The sequence below is a fragment of the Helobdella robusta genome (genome assembly GCF_000326865.2).
Source record: "Helobdella robusta unplaced genomic scaffold HELROscaffold_84, whole genome shotgun sequence".
In the NCBI taxonomy this organism is placed as follows: Eukaryota; Metazoa; Annelida; class Clitellata; order Rhynchobdellida; family Glossiphoniidae; genus Helobdella; species Helobdella robusta.
The window spans coordinates 22,112-43,947 of record NW_008705486.1 but is presented as its reverse complement, the minus strand read 5'-3'; the positions used below and the strand labels follow the sequence as shown (position 1 = coordinate 43,947).

Here is a 21,836-nt window from a genome sequence, read left to right as displayed (position 1 = left end):
TACTTTAGTGAGAAAAATCGAAAAAACGAACTACAAACATACTAACGCCAAACATTTGGTAGAATTTATAGAATATTGTAAAAAGATATATATATCTTCTTTTTCGTGCCTTATCCTTTTGGAACATTGGCGACCATCGACCTCCACAAAACCCAATCTTTAAAATTTTGTGGTAGTTGAAATGAGGTGATATTCAACAAGTGACTCAAGGACTTTCCGAATATTATTCGTTGTTGACCGCGATCTCTTTTCCCTGCAATCTTTCCAGTAGTTGTTAGATTTCCATCTCTTTTCCCTGCAATCTTTCCAGTAGTTGTTAGATTTCCATTCTTTCTTTCAGCATGAGGTGACCAAAAAACTTAAACTGCCCCGTCGGATTATCTGTAGTAATTTCCTCCTTTTCATATACATTTATTACATATATGAGGTCCAACTAATTTTCATAATTCTTCTCAAAAACCACATCTCAGCAGCATCAATCTTTTTTCCATTTCTTTAGAAATTGTCCAAGACTCAGAGCTGTAAGTTAGCACAGGAAAAATGTAACACCCTAACAATTATAATTTTGTTGATATTCTAATTTCACTGTTGGTAAGGATGTTTTTTTATTTTAAAGTATTCATTTTTCGCCATAGCTATCCTTCTTTTGATATCCATATCACATTTACAACCTGAGGTAATCAGACTTCTGAGATAATTGAAACTGAAGAGAATGGTATCATTTATGCAGCTGAGGTAACTATTTAGGTGGATGGAGTAGCCAAGGATGATTTTGTTTTGCAGGTTATTAATGCTTCAATTTTGTTGAAAGGATGTGGGTGGCTTTTGAGATAGGGCTAAAAAGAGTTTAAAAGAGTTGGTGGTATTGTGGACAGTGGGTTGCAAAGGTTTCCGCGTTTACTTTGTACAACCAACATCGCCTGGTCGTTTTGCCAAATCGAACAGGCGATACAAATTGATACCACTCACCCTTTCAACCGGGTTTTGCCTACGGAACAGTGTCTGCCAGCATCACTGCTCTAGATGATTCTTTTGGTTGTTGGCGTGGAGGCAGACCCGCCTTGCACCTCATGTGTTGTTGACGATATCAGCGCTTATAATTAAAACAATTTCGATTTAAATTAATATAACTTAACATTCACGATGCTTAACATTTTTGCCATAATTATAAGCAAAATTTAACCAAGTAAAATTATTTTTAACAAATCCGAAAATTCAATAGAGAAATTTAAACCGTTTTAACATCGCTCAACTGTGACAAATAAATTTCGCCCACATGATATATATTATATTACCTGAAGCATGTTATATTTTTTAGTGCTTGATAATTTTTTTTAGATATTTCTCGGGTAATAAAATAACATCAAGGAAATGATAGAATTCTTTCCTTATTATGAGTGTACTTTGTACTAAATACCATACTTTTTTCATAACGTAAACCAACACTTATTATAAATAAATGAACGATAAACCACCAGCATAGATCTGCAGAATTCATACATGGATGAAAAAGTTGAAGCCATGGCTGCTCTTGGTGAACTGGCACTGAACACAGAGTGAGCTATTACAATGTCACTGTTGTAACAAACTACGTGTAGATTGAATGCACTTTTAATTTCGTTAATAATGGAATAATTTAAAGTGGTTATTAAATTTAATTTGATGTTTTTCTGACTCACATAGAATGTCACAATGAACTGACCGTTCTCTTTTCGTAACCATAACTTTTTAAATTGAATTATAGAAATAACGATTGTGTTGAAAAACAATTTGTAAAATCCACAATTCATCTTTAAATATTGCGTCATACACGTGCAAGTTTGCATAATTTTGTGATTGATTTGTAATTGATTAATCGCTAGAGTTGCATTTGCATCATACCTGGAGGAATCATTCAAGGAGAGTAGCGACCTGCTCACCTATCCAGACTCAGACATCAAACGAACAGCAGCTCTTTGTGTTGGACAGCTCTGCTCTGCCACATACAAACTCATCAAATTGAATGCAGAAATGGAAAAATCTTGTTAGATTTAGTAAAATTTTATAGTTTTTGCTTACATTTACATTTATCTTTTTGTTGGTCAACTTGGATATTGAATTCCGCAACCTTAAATAGGCAGCAAGTGCTTCTGGACTTTGATAATCAACTGTAAAATCCATTTTATTTTTTTGCGCAATAGTTTCGAGCTAGTTATGATCATACTAACAGTTAAGTAAAAGAACTCTATGTTTATTGCTTTCAGTAGCTCTAAACTTGAAATAGTGTAATTTATTGTTATTTAGGTTTTTTATTGTTTTATATAATGATACAAAATTGAAAATCATCAAGTAATTTTAGCTGTTTGTTTATTAAACTGTTTGGTTGGTAATTTATTTTAGCACCCCTCACACTTATTGTTCCAGTATTTTATTATTGAGTCCACCATTAGACAATTGCAGGATATATTACAAATACCTTTTTCAGCAGACCAGAAGTTGTTAGTTTCAAAACTGACACTGGTCACTTTTGAAAAAGCCGATTTGTTATCAGATTAGAGTATTAACATTATTATTCTTATCCTTTCATTATTTCACATTTACAAAACGATGGAATAAATATGTTTTTTCCAAACAATCACAATCAGTAAGTGGCTTGCTTGAGGCCATGCTGTCAACGTGCATGAGAAGCTTGGTTGAGATGGTGAGAGAGGAAGAAGAAAGAGAGGTGGCAATATCCGTGTTCGAATCTCTCAATGAAGTTATCAAGACTGTTGGTGAGTGTGTTTGTGCGCGCGTGTGTGCGTTTACCTGTCAGGTGTTGTGATTATGGTGAAACTTCTCGTTGATGATTGTTGTCCACAACATTTCTTTTGGTTTCTTCGTGCAATATCAAGCAAGCAATAAATGTTTTTTACGCATACATTTGTATTTTTATTCTATAATTTGTCAGCATCTCTTGAGTAGATCTTGGCAGGCAGTGCTCAGCTGCGAATTGTTAAATAATTGTTTGAAACACTTCAGATGTTTCTTGAACTAAATGTCAACTGAATTTTTTATTTATATCTACAAGTAGTTGTTGCAGTTTCCAGCCAATTGAGCTAATGGGTAATTCATTGCAACTCGGCCACCCGTTCAGTCTTTCCATTAATAACATTCAATTAAACAGGCCCATGATCCCACATGAATATAAGATTTTGTAATCAGTTTGACTTATTTCATTCTCTCAGTTTTTGACGTGTTAGCAAATATGCTCTATCAACACTGAACAATTGCTTTTAGGTAAACCTGCATTGCAAGTTATGGGTTCTGTCAGCGTGATTTTCAATTTGGTTAAAGATGTGGTCAGAAAAAAGGTTTTTAGTTCTTCTTTTTGTTTTATTATTTGTAAATATAAATAGTATCCTAAACATCGGCTCACTATACCATCTCAATTTCTACTCACTCAATCTAAAGCTTGTTTTTGTTAGGTGTTTTGTTATTAAAATTATTTTCACAAGCACCTTTCTTTATATTACTGCGATTAATTGCACAAATTAGTTGAAGTGCCAGGATGGTGACATTGACGAGGAGGAGGATGAAGAGGAGGCTGAGTACGACACATTGTTGATTGAAAGTGCAGGAGACCTCATACCATTACTAGCTAAGGTCGTTCCCTCGAATGAGTTCATCACGTTCTTCAGCGCAATGCTTCCTGAACTCATGAAAAAACTGGTTTGTTAAAAAGAAAATTAATTTACATTAACATTAAACCACATCTTAACAAATCATATTCAAGTGATTGTTTTATGTTTAAATGAATCCAACTTTGGCATGCTCAAAGATTGGTAGGACAAGCAGAGCAGAAATACGAGAATAAAAAGATGAAATGATAGAATGGGAAACAATACAACGATATACAGTTGAAATATTACAAACTACCGGACTTATTGCGCTTTAAAAAATGGGAAAATGTATATAAGAATGACAAAAAGACAACAATTAATAAAACTTATATAAAAAACAATTTATGAAATAACTGGATAATTAAGAAAAAAGATATTAAAAATAAAAAAGATGACATGTAGAAAAAAATCTTCGACTGAATTAATTATGACATATATCAATTAATATTGACATCAGAAAAGATAAAAAAGTGAAAGATAAATAAGATTATATTGAGTTTAAAATATGAAAACATAAATACTAATGAGAATAAAAAATGGATATTTATTTATTTTACTCGTAAACAGTTCCAGAAGATTTAATGATTGAATTAAGGAATTAATTGTATATGTTAAATGTGTGATGGCTGTTTAATGACATTTAAGTTAACATGTGTTGTTTGATGTGGCTTAAATTGGAAATTTATATTCAAACAGATATTTGTGCTTTAATGAATGTTTTATATTGACATAAGTGCCTACCTTCTTATGTTTTTAATCTGTGTAATAACTTTTTAAACTCGATTAATGAACTTTACAGAAAAAGTCATCTTCAGTAGCTGATCGTTCATTTGCCATCGGCACGTTAGCTGAGACCATGCTTGAATTGGGAGGTTAATCTTGAAGATATTTGTTATCAGTGTGTCAGAGTCGGATGAAAAATATCTGACTCCGACTCTTCAAACAAATTCGACTCCAGCTCTTCAAAAAAATCTGACTCCATATAAAAATTTATGACTCCAACTCCTGGTTCCGAATTCCAGAAAAAATTTTCATTTTTTGCATCATAATTTCTTCATCTTATCACTACTAAATAAAAAGTACTTTAAAAAACACTTTAAATCAGTAAATGTAATTGTCTTAGTAAATTTAGTAAATTTACATTTATATTGATGTTTTAAAACATACTGAAAAAAATTTTCATCTTTTGCATCTTAATTTCATTTCTTGTTATCACTAGTAAATAAAAAATACTTAAAAATATACTTACAATCAGTCAATATAATTGTTTTTCTAGATAAACTTACTTTATTTTTATGTTTTACAACAAAAAATTATGTGATTTTATTCACATTATTATCATTTATTTTCAGTATTAAAGGTAATTGCTTATCGCTACATAAATTTATCCTCCTAAAAAACAGCAAAGTTTTCAGATAAAATTTTTTTTAAATAAATAACATTTTTCGGCGGCCGACTCCGGTCCCTTAAAAAATTTCAGCTCCAGATATCATCATTTCAGCATTTTATTATAGAATCGCTTTATTTTGTCACTGGGTAAACGTTGTTTGTAACAGTGAACTACATATTTTGCCAATGTGAACACTTGACCAGCCCACCCGCGGTTGACACATCACTTGTTACTTTAATGCGTTTTTTGTTTATTATAATGTTGTGGATTGAGTGCGATTGCGTGCAAGCTCCAATTTATCTTGGTCGTTTTGTGAAAGTGATTTGTCTACTCTGAAGTATCTTGAGTATTCAAATTTTGAAATAAAAGATTTGTTTATTAATATTATTTTGTGGTTTCTTTTTGAATGTTAGCATTTTGTAATTTTATCGAGTTAGGAAGTACTGTAATTTACACTTTAACAATCAATATTGAAGAAATGAGTATCTTATTCAAATCTCTGCTTTTTTACCTGATCCTCGTTTCAGCCTTTTGATAATCTTACGATAGCTTCTTCAATGTTTTCAATTTATTCCATCTTCCAGATAATGCTTGTATGTTTGTATCCAAGTTGTACCCAGTTATGATGAGTAGCATGAAGGATGACGATGACGAAGTTAGGAACAATGCTGTATTTGGTCTCGGAGTGTTGGCTGCTAATGGCGGACAAAATATAACGAGGTTAAATGTAGTTTTGGTAGTTTAAATACAAGTACAGTAGAAACCAGTTAGTCGGGCCACCTTGGGTCTTGGCCAAAGTGGTTGGTCCAGATATCCGACTTGACGTTTTTCAAAGATGTGACGTGTTATCTTAATTCAGAAATTGAATGAAAATATTGAAATAGTATTTAATAGTTATATCGAATTTAAGAAATATAATACTTTTAAAATGAATAATGAAGTCTGCATTAAATTTGTTAATTTTTGAACAAAATTCTTTTTAATTACATGCACATATATATGGTTATTATTAATTAATTAACTAATTTATTAATTATCAGTCACTATCATGAGATATTGAAAGGGCTTTCTGACGCCATGGTTAAGGAAACTGACAGGAGAGTTGTAGACAACATATGCGGTGCTCTCGCTCGCATGATCACCAGCAACTGTTCACTCGTACCTCTTGATCAGGTTGTTTCTTGTTTTTGCTGTTATCCATTTATAATCTCTTTTATTAAGTTGGTTTGTATTGTACACAGAAAATTATTTGATAAATATTTTAGATGCAGCTTCTGGTATTGTTTAAAATGTGAGTACAGAATTTCTTTTCACCCTATTTTGGGGGAAGCTATCAAACAATGCTTTTTTTTATCTTATAAAAATATTTTAAACTTTTTTCCATATTTAAACTTTTAAACCGTAACAAACAAATGTATTCCTTAAATTGGCAGTTGACCTGTAGCTATTTTAAATGTTCATCAGGGAATTTTCTGCCATCTGTGCATGAGACTTCCTTGAATATTTTATGGTTAGCTGTATCTGTAAATACGATATGTTCTTCAAACTAATGCATTTCTTCTTCCAATGCATTCTATATATGCCTGTTAATAATCTAAGTTTTTTTTTATACTTTAAAAATCAGGATCTGACAGACGCAGAAACTGTTACAGCATGCAAGGCAGTAGTATAAAATTAAACGAATAAGTAAATAAATGAATAAAAAAACGGAGAAAGAAAAATGTTTAAACATGAAAAGTAAAATAAAATAGAATAAAATAAAAAAATAATAATAATAAAATAAGTAAAAGAAAATAAAATAAATTTGCAATAAAATGAAGTAATGGCATAAAAAGGCAAATAAATAGACTAGATGATGACTTAGTGAGTTAGAGACGTGATCGATAAATAAAAACTAGTTGTGTGAATGATAAAGTTTTATTAAATAAAAACTTGTTGTTTGAATGATGAAGTTTTATTGAGTGTTAATATGTTTGAGGTGTCTTGTGATGAAAGTCTTTTCCTGATATGTAGATTGGGTGGCGACTTGATAGTTAGGCTTGCGTTGACGAAGGTTGTATGTTGTAGTTTTAATTGGTGGTAGTAGATGATGGATGACGTGGTTATGCATTCACCTACATATCTCATGGTGTATTACTTATTTCATTAAAAGTATAGTATTTGTAATATGGCTGGTACTTATTGCGTCAGAATTTCTATTTGGCAATAGTTTATTAAGATGTCAGTACATTTAACATTAGCTATCAAAAGAAAAGTTATGTTAACGCAAATAATAATTCACAGTTAGTAAAAAAAATTAAAAATTATATTAGTAGTTCCACTTTTCTTGGTTTGTGAACTTGTGATACATGCATGGCAATCACTCATTTCAACAGTTCTTTCAAATTATTTTTTCAAATCAGCAAATTTATCCAAATGCGTTTTATGCTACTAATTGTGGAAAACAGAATATATGATGACTGAAAAGGCTTGCTTTTTAACTGGCTTGGGTTGATTGTCGCTACCAGTGGCAGGACAAGAAGAGCCGGGAAGTGCTCCCCTGTAGTGTGCAGTGGTTGTATTTTGTATTAAAAGTCGAAAAAAGTGACGTGGTAAACCAAAAAATGTCTGCGTAATCTTGGTCCCTCCTCAGTCAAAATGTTGGCCTCCCGTTCACCGGTAAACTTTTAGATAATTTTGAAATCCCCCCCGGTCAGCGTCGTTTATTGATGCAATTTCGTATTATGAGGGTGGCGTGATATTAAGTGGAATTGAAGGTTCGTCGAGTTTTTGTGACCATTTTGGCAAACTGACGGTTGCGTTGTGGGTCGTTGAGAATCGAACTAAAATCGGCTATGTGGGGCCCTGCAGCCAACCTAAGCGCAAGAGCCTGGTTCCAATTTACTGACGATTCAGCAATAATCGCGAATAGCAATAAAGGTGCACAAAAGCTAATTGATCTCAACTAGGCTTGGAGTGAAGCTACCGGAATGAAAATGAAGATTGACAAGTGTTGCACATTCGGCATGAGAAAAAAAATGGAATCTACGAACAATTTCGGCCGAGGTTAACAATTAATGGAACTGTCATTCCTCAGATCCGCATGGCTGAACACTTTCAATGTCTAAATAAATACTACGATTTCGATTGATTGCGTCACTAACGCTAAAAATTCGATGCTCGATAAACTGAAAAGTATGCTGTTGATTATTTCTAAACTCGACACCACAGCTCAATGGAAGCTTGCAATCTTAAGACGTTACATCCCATCTCAACTAGCATTTGGCTGAGGATTTAAAATCCGAGCAACAAGAAATTGAATTCACCCACCTCACATCTCTAAGTTGGCAAGGTATAGTGATGAAGTTAGCAAAGAGTATATAAGCGCGTTTCAAATCAATTGTTGGTCGAAAACGACAGCCACGCTTCCAGAGGTAATTTTTAAATTTGCAAGAAAAGCTATCATTCAGCAGCTGCCAACAAACTCCAATCTGGTCATATGGCAGATCTTCTAACGCTCAATGTCAAGCAAACGAACAAACATGTTATGTATAATTGCGGCTCAACGTCAGCTTTATAAAGATGCACGATTCGACACAACGTAATTTTAACAATAATTTTAGAAATCATCAATAAGTGTGCAAATTCAGAAGTTTTGATATTTGCCGATTTGAATAATAATAATAATGTCATTTATGAGCGCCCTATGCATAGCGTAAGAGGCGCCCGGATAAACAAATGTCAGCACGGCCGCCAAAGGCCTGTTCAAACAGATGCTGCTTCAATCGCTTTTTAAACGTTTCTATTGATGATTGTTGACGGATGATGAGTGGCAAACTGTTCCATATTGATGGTGAGCAATGTGAAAAGCCTTTATTGACGAGAGTTTAGGTATTGACTGGTTGATGCAGTTGCAATGATGACGGCAGACGAAGGTGATGGCGATGATTACCAGCTGAGTGAAGGCGAATGAGTTTGTGAAAATATGATGGTTGAGATGTGTTGAGTATTTTATATGTGATGACAGCAATTTTATACTTAATGCGTTGAGGAATCGGCAGCCAGAGCAGATGAGCAAGAGATGTTGAACAAGTTATGTCTAACTGCGGCTCAACGTCAGTTTTAAAAAGATGCACGATTCGACACAACGTAATTTTAACAATAATTTTAAAAATCGTCAAAAAGTGCAACGAGGTAATTCTAAAACAAGTTTAGCTAATCTGTTTTAAATGATCTGAATAGAGGAAATTAGATACGCCTGAGTGCCATATAACAGAGAGTTGCAGTAGTTGAGGCGAGATAATACAAGGCAGCGTGCTGGCGTGGAGGCCATTTCGACTGTGAGAAAAGGTCGAATATGGCGAATAGACCAAATAATGTAATTACATATTTTATGAATTATGAAGATTGCCGCCGAGTTTCAGCACTTTTCAAGTCTGCGTCCGGATATTGTTCTGGCTCTCAATGACATTATCGTAGTTTTAGAATCAACTGTGTCATAAAACAAATTTGACAAAGTCGAATGATTTTATAATTAACAAATATAATCAAAGTTTGCATTTAAATCTAAAAAGCGAATGCAGTAACTTTTAACAAGAACTTGTGAAATTTCTGTATTAGGATTTTATAATACTTTTAATTTATCGCTAGTCGATTAGTTTGGTCTAAATATTTTAATAAATTCTGTTTTATCATCAACATATTCAATGTACTGTGACAGAAATACTGAATGAATTCCATTTTAAACCAACATGTTCTATTATTACTTATTCATACTGAATTACGAGCGAAATAGACTACCAGTTTTTATTAATTTTAACTCTCTTTTTTATTTTTTTTTATCATTTTTATTATATTGGTAGTTTTTTTTATTGAATAAAAATCAGTGTTTACACAGATTTTTATTTATGCAAACAAACAGGAATGGAATTTCTTATTTTGAAATACCGATTAATTTTTAAATAAAGTTGTTGAGTGATTTGTGTAAATATCGGAAAATTATTAAAACATCGGCTATCAAGACATTGAGACTGGCTTTATTTTTTCTAGTGTTTTCGTTGTTGCAAGTTCTAGAGTGTATTTTTTTATGCCAGGTCCTGCCAACAATCATCAATCATCTTCCTTTGCAAGAAGATTTAGAGGAGCACATTACAGTATTTCAGAGTTTTGCATCTTTGTATGCCCAGAGGAATGTTGCTGTATGTTCTAATTTTTTCTATTCCAAAAATAATATAATTGCATCGATGAATATATATATATATATATATACCTTATACAATTTATTTTGTTTATTACTGCTAATCAGCAGCTTAAAAGCTCTTAGTTCGATATTGTGTTTGAATTTAATTAGATTTTGAACCATTTAGATATTGCCTCATCTACCTCAAGTTTTGGTCATTATTGGCAATCTCCTTGTCACAAAACCAAAACCTGGTTGGTACTTTCGTTTTATTTATTTATATCAGAAGATTGTATTCGTGAACAAAAAAACTTATGTAGTTCATTAAATTTTTTATGGTTTGAATTATTTCTATGCAGAACTAGAAAAGATTTTGAAAGATTTTGTCAATGAAATATATGCCAACTCACCCGATGTCTTTCAGGCTGTGCCGTCATCCGACGCTGATTTGATAAACCGTCTGAAGAGCTGTATCAAGCTGCCTTAATTGAAAATTATAACTAATTAAACTTGATGGGAATTTTTCAAAAATATAAGTCAAAAATCTTTATTGGTGCATTTTATTTTTTGCTCGTTGTACTAATAATTTCTACCCAAATGCTGTTGTCCACCTTGCACAATTTGAAATATATAAACGAAACCCAAGTTAAATTAGAGAAGGCCAAGTACTGAAAAAATAGTAATCGAATTATGTCTATCTGACATTCTTTATCGAGTTTTGCCGCTAATAATATTCAAAAATCGAGCGGCGTGATATCGTAATGGTTAAAAGCGCCTGGTCTCTCTATAGTAGTAACTGAGTTTGAATGTAAAGAGATATCGTAATTGGGTTTGAATGTAGATAGATCCGCGCCTTTTTATGCAATGTGGAGATGCACAGGAGACAAGTAAACCATCTCACCACGACCTAAAGTGTGCTTCTGTGAAAACCTTGCCCGTTTTAGGCGAAACGCATTTCGTCTTGTGGGACTCTTCAGTAGCCTGAGTTAAAACATCAACTTAGTGCATTTATTTTCTTTGTAGATAATAGTGTGAGATGGTGCAAGTGCATCAATAGCCATATTAAGTTGCGTTTCTTGAACACTTCGTTTGATAGAGTTTTACATAGTGTTTAGCCCATCTTTCCAATTGAGATGTACCAATGCCTGTAAGTTCCTTTGTTTGGATTCTCTTTTGTAAGTTATCAAAGCTCTGTTTTTTCTAGCAATTTTCATTTTTGACAAGTTAGCTTCGTACTAATCCTAATTTTTTATTAAAAGACCACGGACTGGAAGCAACATCGTGGATGACCGCGATGATAACATTTTTAAATGTTGATAGACGCTTAAATCCGGCCACCAAATCCGTCCGGGGCCGAATTTAAAAAAAGCCGGATTTTAGCCGGGACCGAACTTCGGTGCATCCCTACTATATATTATTGTAATTTTTTTATTATTCTTTAAAAAATCAGGATCTGACAGACGCAGAAACTGTTATAGCACGCAAGGCATTAGTATAAAATTAAACAAAAAAATAAACGAGTAAATAAATATATAAATAAAAAAACAGAGAAAGAAAAATGCATTGAATACCTTTCACATCTACCTTTCTTTATTTTATAATCGAACTTACAATGTAACCTCTTAATTTAATTTTATTATATTCCATATTAATTTTAATGTTATCTCGTATTAATGTAAACCCCTTCCCTTTAACACAAAATACTATTTTAGACTCTGAAGATGGAGCCCACGCCGAAACAACGTTGTAAGCCTGATTATGGCACATTTATTGAGTAAATACGAATTGAACCAATTACGAGTTGTTGAATGTATTATAAAAAAGTTGATTAATGCAAAATGGGCAAAAATATTTAATGGTTTATATATATATAAATAAATTGCCATCGGAAATCTTTTTAAAGTGCGCTTACAAACACATGTCATATATATATATCGAAATCCATCATAGATACACCGCCCCTTGGTTTTTATTTGAAAAATTTGGACCTATCGCATTCCTAATTTTTATTTATCTTTTCATATTTTTTTTTTATTTTAAGCTTTTTCCTTTGAACGTCTGACTGGTTTGGCAAACCCAGAGGCCACAAAGTGGTTTTTCCAGCAATATTTATTTATAGTCAACAGTTTAAATGGACACATAAGCTCCTCCCCCGGTGCAACTAAAAGTCGAACTAAATAACAATAGCAAAGTCGTTAGCTGGTAAAATGAAGCCGTATTCCCAAAATATATTTAAAAATCAAGTTTGCCCTACACATATATATAGAGTATATATTATATATTTTATACTCTGTATATATTGCCCTACATAAGTTTAATTTTAACATAAATTAAAAAATAATGCAATAAGGAAATATAATTTTTGTAAATTTAACCTGTTGAGTACATCGAGGTGTATTATATCTATTGAGGTTTATCCATGGGTATTACTAAGTCATATAGGTATATAAGTTGAGGTTTAAATATGGTTATTTTATAATTTCATAAGTTAAAATATAATGGCGTAATGGTCTAATGGTTAAGGTCGCCTGGTGCTGTCTCTCAGTTACCGGGTTAGAATATGATAAAAAGATCCCGCCTATCACATGCTTCGTGTGTGATGCGTCGTTTAGCACGTATTCATTTACGATGTTTGTGCGCGTTGTTGAGTGCAACTGACCTTTAACTTTTTAACCTTTATAATAATTATATAAGCACAACTTGGTTGAACATTATAGGAATTGAGCTATAACATGGGTGATTAAAATTTAGATTGATTTTGATCTGAAAGCGTTGAAAAGTAGATTACATTGTCAAACGTTTTTTATTCTTGTTTTTTCTTTTTAAACTCAATAAGAATTATAAAATAAAAATTATGAAAAAACCATTTAATTTTCTTTTGATGTTCGTATAATCAGCGGAAAAATAATTCTAGCATTTATGCCCGTGCATGTTGAGTTATAACAGTACGATTTTTCGTTGTTAATTAAGCAAATGAACACACAAACAACAAATTTTAAAACATTTAAAAAACCGCCCGTTTGCGAGTATAATGACAGTTATGTACACTGACGGTCCCTAGGCAACGAACAAAAAGCTCTATTTAGTTTAATTATTAGTTGCACCGTGGGAGGGGCTTATGTGTTTGTTGACTATAAATAAATATTGCTGGGAAGACCAGCTTGTGGTCTCCGAGTTGTATCTTGTTTATTTATTTATTTATTTTATATTATAAATTATTTTATCACAATGTTAATGGCGTTCGTTATGTATAACTATAAATTTTTTTCGTGTTTCGGTATAGAAAAATTTAGGTATTTACACCATATTAATAAAACGTTTGATTTGATATTCATTAAATAATTTATGACTGTTTTGAAAATCTAAATATTGATTATTGACGATCAACGTTCGGATTTTTTTTATTATGCCTCAATCCATGGACTTGACGATAGATAACGATGGATATGAAGCACCATACTATAGAAGATCAAGTTTCCCTGTTATAGAATATCACATGCTAGATAAACAAAAATATTATCCATTGGTTGCTCTCAGTGGTGTCGCTGTTAGGTCAGTTGTTTATCCACTTACATTGATCAAAACACGGATGCAAGTCCAAAAATCCAAAGTACTCTACAATGGTACTTTTGAAGCTATCAATCAGATTATTAAATATGAAGGCGTGCAGGGACTCTATTCCGGATTTTTGATCCATAACTGCTCCATGCTTAGTCAAATAATATTTTTGAGTACTTATGAAAAAATACGACACATCCTTGCAGAAAAACATTCCTTTAAAAGTAACCAGCAAAGATCATTTATAGCTGGTGGACTGGCTTGTGCAATTGCTCAGACTGTAGTGGTTCCTATAGACATTATTACTCAACATCTACAAACAAAATCTGTATACAAAGAACTACATTCTTCAAAAGGGAAAAGTTGTGCAAATGGGAATGTACATGATTCTAATTCTAAAAACGAAAACGTTAACTGTAAGCAGCTTTCAAGAAATATATCTTCAGTAGTACCTATTTCACAGAAGTGTAATAATAAAAATTATGATTACCAGAGATATGTTTGTACCAATGCTACTAAAAGAGATGAATTTAAACAAACTGATTATAAAAATGCTAGAAAGGTCATAATCACAATATTTAAAAAGCACGGCCTAGCAGGTAAAATTAATTGATTTTTTTGCATTCAGTGTTTATCATTTATTTGTTTTGATGAAAGGTTTTTACAAAGGATTTATACTTTCTGTGATAACTTATAGTCCTACATCAGCAGTATGGTGGTTAACATATGATACATTCTGTGGTGAGTGTTTTTTTCATTACATCTGCTCATTGACATTTTTTCTTTTTTTTTGCCTGCAGTAAATATTGCATGTCCAGGGTAAAATACCATAATATGTCTTTTTTGCTTAGTCTTTGCTATTATCGCTGTATAGTATAGATTACTAGGTTTATGATAAATGCTGTTGCTTCTCTTGCAAGACATCCTAAATGCATAGTTATAATTTAAGTCTGAGAAGAAAGTGGAAAATTAAATTTCTTTTTACAGCATTTGAAAATTTGAAGATATATTATTTCATAAAGTTTTTTATAAATTATGTTTATCGGTATGATATTAAAGGTGAGCATAATACATGTGCTCAGAGAATTACAAGTGAGCCATGTTTACCCAGGATTGGATTATTTTTAAAAACATTGAAGTTGTTCATTATGCATGGATTGAATTATTTCATGAAATTTTTGCTCTACAGACCAAAATTTTGTTGTTAATATGTTTTAAAATTTTGTGAAAGTTCAACTGCGATATATTGTTCACAAAACTCTTGATTTAGTATCAGTTGATGAATGATACTGTGACAACCGCAATTAAATATATTTTTTTGTTGAAAATTATTTATATTTATCAGTATTCAGTCCTTAGCAATTCTCTGAGGTTGAATGGGCCTTCTGGAAAAGGTATGTCTTCTGTTCTTCCATAAACGCATCAACTGAAGCAATCTCGCATAACTCAACTGGTAATGAGTTCCAAACTGTCAAAACTGACACAGTCACACTTAATTCTTCCTATTGTTGCTTATGCTCCTGAAACTAACATTAATTTGTTCGCTACTGATATAAGCAGTAATCTTGATGGTAAATTCCCCATCAATTTACAAACCTCATCAAAGTAGCTTAGTATTTTACCCTATCATTGCTATCTTGAATACCACCCTCTGTTTTACCAACAACCAATGCAGACCACATCAGGGAAATATAATATATGCCATCTACCAACCAGAGTTTGTCAGAGGTCAGAGCCGGAGATTTTTGCCGGAGTAGAAATTTTTTGAGGGATTGGAGTCCGATTTGTTCATCTGAATCTGGAAAATGTTATTAATTAAAAAAAAATTTTCTGAAAATTTTATAGAAGATAAATATGTGTAGAGATATATAACCATATGCAAAAGTACTGAAAATAAATGCCAATAATGTGAATAAAATAATATAACTTTTTTCAGTATGTTTTAAAACAGAATACAGTGATTTTACTAAGAAACACAATTACACTGACTGATTTTTATTGTTTTTTAAAGTATTTTTTGGTAGTGATAATAAGGTGAAATTATGATGCAAAAGTTGAAAAATTTATCTGGAAGTCGGAACCCGGAGTCAAAAATTTTTATCCGGAGTTGGAGTCAGTCAGAATTTTTGAGGGGCCAGAGTCGGAATTTTGAGGGATCAGAGGCGAATATTTGTAATCCTTCTCCGACACTGGTACCAACGCCAGTCACCATCATTCTGAATCAACCGCATTGTTTACAACACTACTGCATTAGTATAAACAACAAGCCATTACATTAATCAAATCTTGGCATAATGAACACTACCAGAACACATTACTTGACAGGCATTTTTTCATCTGTTACAATCTTTTCATCTGATATTAGCATGCCTTAGCCTGTTGTCACTCATGAAACAATAAATGTCCGCTTTTGATCAAATATAACCCCCCATTTCTTACCAAGATTAAGCTTTTAAGCTTCAATTTATTTGACAATAGTCCAGCACGATCATCGATATACATGCTGCAATTCTCGTCAATATCATTAGAACCTCACCAATACATTCTGAACGGTAGACCTGGAGATCATCTGCATGCGTACATTTGTGCCAAGTAACCAGATTTTTTTCACTTTAAAGATCAGAAACATACACTAGTTAAAGTTGTGGGCCAAGCACCAACTCTTGTGGAATCCCAACCACAAAATTTGTTTCTCTGACTAACCACCCACAAGAAATGTCTTTTGATACCTTTCCATCGAAACCCTTGCAGCCAATCCAACGACCTTGACAAAGGCGAGAAAACAAAATAAACGTGATGGCTCAATGATTAAAGGCGCCTGGTCTTGCTGCTGCAGTGACTGGGTTCGAATACAAAGAGATCCCCGCCTATCATATGCAATGTGTATGATGCGTGGTTTTCACGCGTATTTATATACGCTGTGTGTGTTTGTCGTTGAAACTTCTAAAGCAAGCGTAAGAGAGAGTAACCTTTAACCTTTTTTAACAGTGTCAAATGCTGAGCTAAGGTGAAAAAACGCCTGAAGAACGATTTTTTCTTATTAGCTTTGGAAGCAATGCAACTAAATACCGTCAAAAAGGAGCCGTTTTCGTTGAAGAAAACGGTTTATAGGCAGCGGTCTAGAGCGTACAAAATGGACAAAAACTAATCTAAGACAATACGCTGGAAAATTTTAAATAAAAGCATGTACGAGACCGGATGATAAATAATTAGCCATCACATTTAGGTTCAAACCACTTTTTTATCAAAGGCACAGCAATAACCGATTTGAGACCGATTAGTAGCAGAATATTCGAAATTTGATTCAATTTCAGCTTATATCGGAAATGAGCTACACTGGGTTCGTATGCCAGAAAAAGTTAAATTTAAATTAACTCTCCTTCTCAGAGATTCATTGACCGGCTCAAAATCCGATGTAATCTAAAAATTCTATCCAATTTGGCATGCTTCAGTCCTAACTTGTGTTTTACTAGTGGTAGGCGATGTTTTTGTGCTTTAGCACAAGATATACGTAAAAACTTAAAAAGCATTGGGTATTTGGCGTATACTATCGTGTGCCATCCTCTAAAATTCTGCTTAAAATTATTAAATTGTTTTGCCCATATAAATTATAACTTGCAGTTTGTGCATTGTCATTATTAAGCATAAATTGTATGTATTTTTAATTAAATGATATAGAGCGATTGGTTTAATAATTGGCAATTAATGATCGTTGAGCAGATTTCTTATCAAAGTCAACTCCAGTTTGGTTTCCTAGATTGGTCATTCAGTGTTTAGCTGCGCCACTCAGTGCTGTAACTACAACCATTGCCACAACACCTGTTGATGCTATAAGGACCAGGATTCAAGTTTGTTGTTCCATATGCATCCACAATTTATCAAACATTTTCAGAAAACATAACTGGGAGGGATTGCGTATAAATAAATAGCTTTTAAAGCTAATAATTATATGCCCAGTCAATTCTAGTGGGGGGCAAGATTTAGCATCGACTCATTCGCGCATTAAAACATTATCGTCGATAACGATACTGTTATTAACGTTACTAAGCTTTTTTATTTAAATTATCTATTTTACGAATTAATCCTTTTTATTAAAATCCAAATTAAAATAAGTTCACCACCAAGATATATGTTTTTTATTTGGATTTAAATAAAAAATGGTTAATTCGCAAAATAAAAAATTTAGTTAAAAAGCTTAATAACGTTAATAACTGTATTTTCAACGAATTATGTTTAAAGATATATATATATATATATTATATATATATATCATAGGTCGATGATAGACTATATATTGGTAAGGGCCAAACATAGGAAGTATGTGAAGAATGTGAAGGCGATACCTGGTATGCTGCAGCATAGTATGGTTGTGATGGATGTGACATCAAAAGAAATAGGGAGGAGGAAGAAGGATAAGTTTGTGGCAAAGAGAAAGACATGGAAGTTGCAGGATGCAGAGGTGAGGAAGGCATTTGAAGTGAAGGTGGCTGAAAATTGGGAAAGTGGTAAAGATGGAGATGTTTGGGAGAGATACAGGGACTGTGTGTTGGCTACGGCAGATAAAGTATGTGGATGGACGAAAGGAAAGTGTAGACACGGTGAGACGTGGTGGTGGGATGAAGATATAAGAAGGGTTTTGGAGATCAAGAAGGAGAGGTTTAGGGTATGGAGAAGGGACATGACGGAGGAAGCGGAGTCTGAGTATAGGAAGGCTAAGAAGGTTGCAAAACAGGCAGCGGCAACTGCAATGACGAAAGCATCAGATAGGTTAATGAAGTAAATGGAATTTGATGTGAGTTCGAGGAAAATGTTCAAAGTAGCAAAGCAGTCAATGAGGGATAGGAAAGATGTTATAGGGAATGGATGTGTTTGGGATGGATCTGGCAAGTTGTGCATAGATGAGGAGGAAAAAGCTCAGGTGTGGAAAGCTCATATGGAAAGGTTGATGAATGAAGAGAATGAGTGGGATGGAGATGTGGAATCCGCGGTCACACACGGACCTATAGAGAAGGTGACGATGGAGGAAGTAGAGAAAGCAGTTAGAGAAATGAAAATAGGTAAGGCGACAGGGGTTTCGGAAGTGGCAGCAAAGCGAGTGGGGTGATAGGAATTGAAGTTATGATGAGAATTGCTAACAGTATGTTTGATGATGAAGGTATACCTGAGGATTGGCGACACAGTGTGTTGGTGCCGTTGTATAAGGGCAAAGGAGATGTGAGAGATTGTGGGTCATATAGGGGTGTGAAATTGCTAGAGCACGGAATGAAGGTAGTGGAGAGGAGGTTGAGAAATATGGTGACAGTTAATGAAATGCAGCGTGGGTTTATGCCTGGTAGTGAAACGGTGGATGCGTTGTTCATGGTGAGAATGTTGCAGGAGAATTACAGAAAGAAGAAACGAAGATTGTACATGTGTTTTGTGGATCTAGAAAAGGCTTTTGATCAAGTACCGAGGAAGGTCATTGAATGGGCGTTGAGGAAAAAAGGAGTGAATGAGAGACTTGTTAAAGCTGTGATGCAGCTGTATGAAGGGGCAAAGACAAAGGTGAGGGTTGGAAGGGGGATGTCGGACGCTTTTAGTGTTAAGGTAGGAGTGCATCAAGGATCAGTGTTATCACCGTTTCTGTTTGCAATTGTGATGGATGTTGTGTGTGGATACATAATGGAGGAGTTGTTTTTTGAGATTTTGTTTGAGATGATTTAGTCTTGATGGCTGATAGCATGGAAGAATTGCAGTTAAAATTTGACAGATGGAAAAGTGTTATTGAAAAGAAAGGGTTAAAAGTTAATATTGGTAAGACGAAGGTAATGGTGAGTGGGGAAGGTGGGGAGCGAGTGATAAGTAAAATAGACCCCTGTGGGGTATGTGACAGGAGAGTGAAGGCTAACTCGGTATTGTATATAGGATGTCAGAAATGGGTGCATAAGAGATGTAGTGGTGTGAGGAGGGCACTGAAAAAGGTGGAAGGCACGTTCAAATGTAAGAAATGTGTTCATGGTGTGATTAATAGGACGGACGCAAGGACGGGGTTGAGTGGTGGTATTGAAAGAGTGGAAAGCTTGGTTTACTTAGGGGATAAGCTGAACGCGGATGGAGGATGTTTGAGCGCAGTTACGGCTAGAGTTCGTGTGGGATGGATGAAATTTAAGGAACTGGGTGGGGTATTGTGTGGAAAGAAATGGTCAGTGAAGATGAAAGGGAGGGTATATAAAGCATGTGTGAGAGCAGCGATGGTATATGGTGGTGAAACTTGGGTGTTGAGGAGAGAGAAGGAAAGTGTACTGCAGAGGGCTGAAAGAGCTATGGTGGGGATGATGTGTGGGGTTAAAGTGAAGGATAGGAGGAGTAGTACAGAGCTGATGTCAATGATGGGACTGAATGAGGACATTGTGACATTGATAAGGGGATCGAGATTGCGGTTGTATGGACATGTGTTGAGAAGGGATGAAAGGGTCGGGATTAGGCGAGCGTTGGAGTTCGAGGTTGAAGGAGTGGTAGGAAGGGGTCGTCCGCGATTGGGATGGAGAGAGCAGGTGGAGAAGGACAGGGTGAAAGCGGGGTTGCGTGATACTGAGGTGAGTGACAGATGTGAATGGCGTCGAGGAGTATTTCGGTTTCATCATAGGTAGCCAAACGGCAACCCCCGATCTCGGGAAAAATGTCGTTTAAACGTGTGTTTGTTTTGTTTGTTTATATATATATATATATCTTATATATATATATATTTATATATATATCTATATATATATATATATATATATATATATATATATATATATAAGTTATTCAGCGTATTATTATAAAATAGCTTTTTTCGGTAATCCTATATGTAATTGTATATATATATATATTTTTACAATATTCTATAAATTCTACCGAATGTTTGGCCTTAACATGTTTGTAGTTATTTATAAATTCTTTCCGGCATAAGTTTAGTTCATTCTTGACATTCGGTTGAATTTATAGAATATTGTAAAATTTATGGTCTATTACCAACATATATATATATATATATATATATATATATATATATATACCCGCCATAGGCCAGACGTACTTTGTTTCGTCTCTCACGAGACTCGTCAGTAGCTTGCCAAATAAGGTTTAAGATAAAACAACTCATTTATTGTAACCAAGAAACTCAAATTGAGGTGTCGCGACCTTTAGGCAAGAACAACATCACGTTGCTTCAAGTTTTAAGAACCCATTCAATTGCAAGAGGTATTATTGGTAAACCATTACCCCCCATATATAATATGTTTTTTGGAACGAGGTTTTCATTCATACATATTAGGGATGCACCGAAGTTCGGCCCCGGCCAAAATCCGGCTTTTTTTTCAAATCCGGTTGAAAAACCTGAATCTGGTGCATCCCTAAATTACATATATCATATATAGTTGCCAATTTTGCGTTTTTTTTTTCATGAGAACCCAATACATCAAAGTTTTTGTAATTCATATTTATTAATAATTTTTGTTATAATTATGCTAACAACGTTTTTTCATATATATGTATCCATATAAACGCACACACACACACACACACACACACACACACACACATATATATATATATATACATGTATATATTTATTTATTTATTTGAACAAAGCACGGGTTATTGCCCATTACCGAATTTACAGGAAAAAAAAATACATAGTATTATACATGCATACCACGATACATTCGTACAATTGCTTCACAAGTATAACCACGAAGATAATGCATTATACCATGGCAGATTGAAAATAATTTCCAAAAACAATAAATTAACACTAACAGTGTCTTGAGTGTCACCATAAATGCAAATTTATAAACCAAGATATAATAAAATACTTTATCCATCTAACCCCATTAATCCCATCCTACACCTGAATAGCATAAAATTAACTACACATTTCCCATGCAATAGAAAAAATAAACAAACATTCATGCATCCATCTAATTTCCTTAACCTCCCCTACCCATATACCAACTCATATACCCACCTACTCATGAATCATTAATTATTATATCAGATAATTATATTAGAACCTAGAAATTTCATTAACTATTCATTTACCAATCAATGAAAAAAAACCAAACAATCA

The 21,836-nt window shown here is 33.6% G+C and overlaps 2 protein-coding genes across 2 annotated transcripts in view; both read left to right on the top strand.

Annotated features, from left to right (window-relative positions):
- Positions 1-10,739, top strand: part of HELRODRAFT_104231 (hypothetical protein) — a 20,890-nt gene extending 10,151 nt beyond the window's left edge. The window contains exons 14-24 of the mRNA XM_009032580.1: positions 1,479-1,556; positions 1,863-2,023; positions 2,625-2,753; positions 3,259-3,332; positions 3,517-3,690; positions 4,441-4,513; positions 5,616-5,751; positions 6,072-6,204; positions 10,104-10,208; positions 10,377-10,443; positions 10,549-10,739. Of these exons, the coding sequence (XP_009030828.1) occupies positions 1,479-1,556; positions 1,863-2,023; positions 2,625-2,753; positions 3,259-3,332; positions 3,517-3,690; positions 4,441-4,513; positions 5,616-5,751; positions 6,072-6,204; positions 10,104-10,208; positions 10,377-10,443; positions 10,549-10,676 (1,258 nt within the window). The 3' untranslated portion in view covers positions 10,677-10,739. The remainder of the gene's footprint in view (positions 1-1,478; positions 1,557-1,862; positions 2,024-2,624; positions 2,754-3,258; positions 3,333-3,516; positions 3,691-4,440; positions 4,514-5,615; positions 5,752-6,071; positions 6,205-10,103; positions 10,209-10,376; positions 10,444-10,548) is intronic.
- A 2,868-nt stretch (positions 10,740-13,607) lies between these two features.
- Positions 13,608-17,676, top strand: HELRODRAFT_90491 (hypothetical protein; the record flags this gene model as incomplete). The annotated part of the gene is made up of 3 exons (XM_009032575.1): positions 13,608-14,126; positions 14,344-14,485; positions 17,465-17,676. 3 exons carry the CDS (start codon positions 13,608-13,610, stop codon positions 17,674-17,676), a joined length of 873 nt encoding a protein of 290 aa, XP_009030823.1.
- Positions 17,677-21,836: the final 4,160 nt, after the last annotated feature.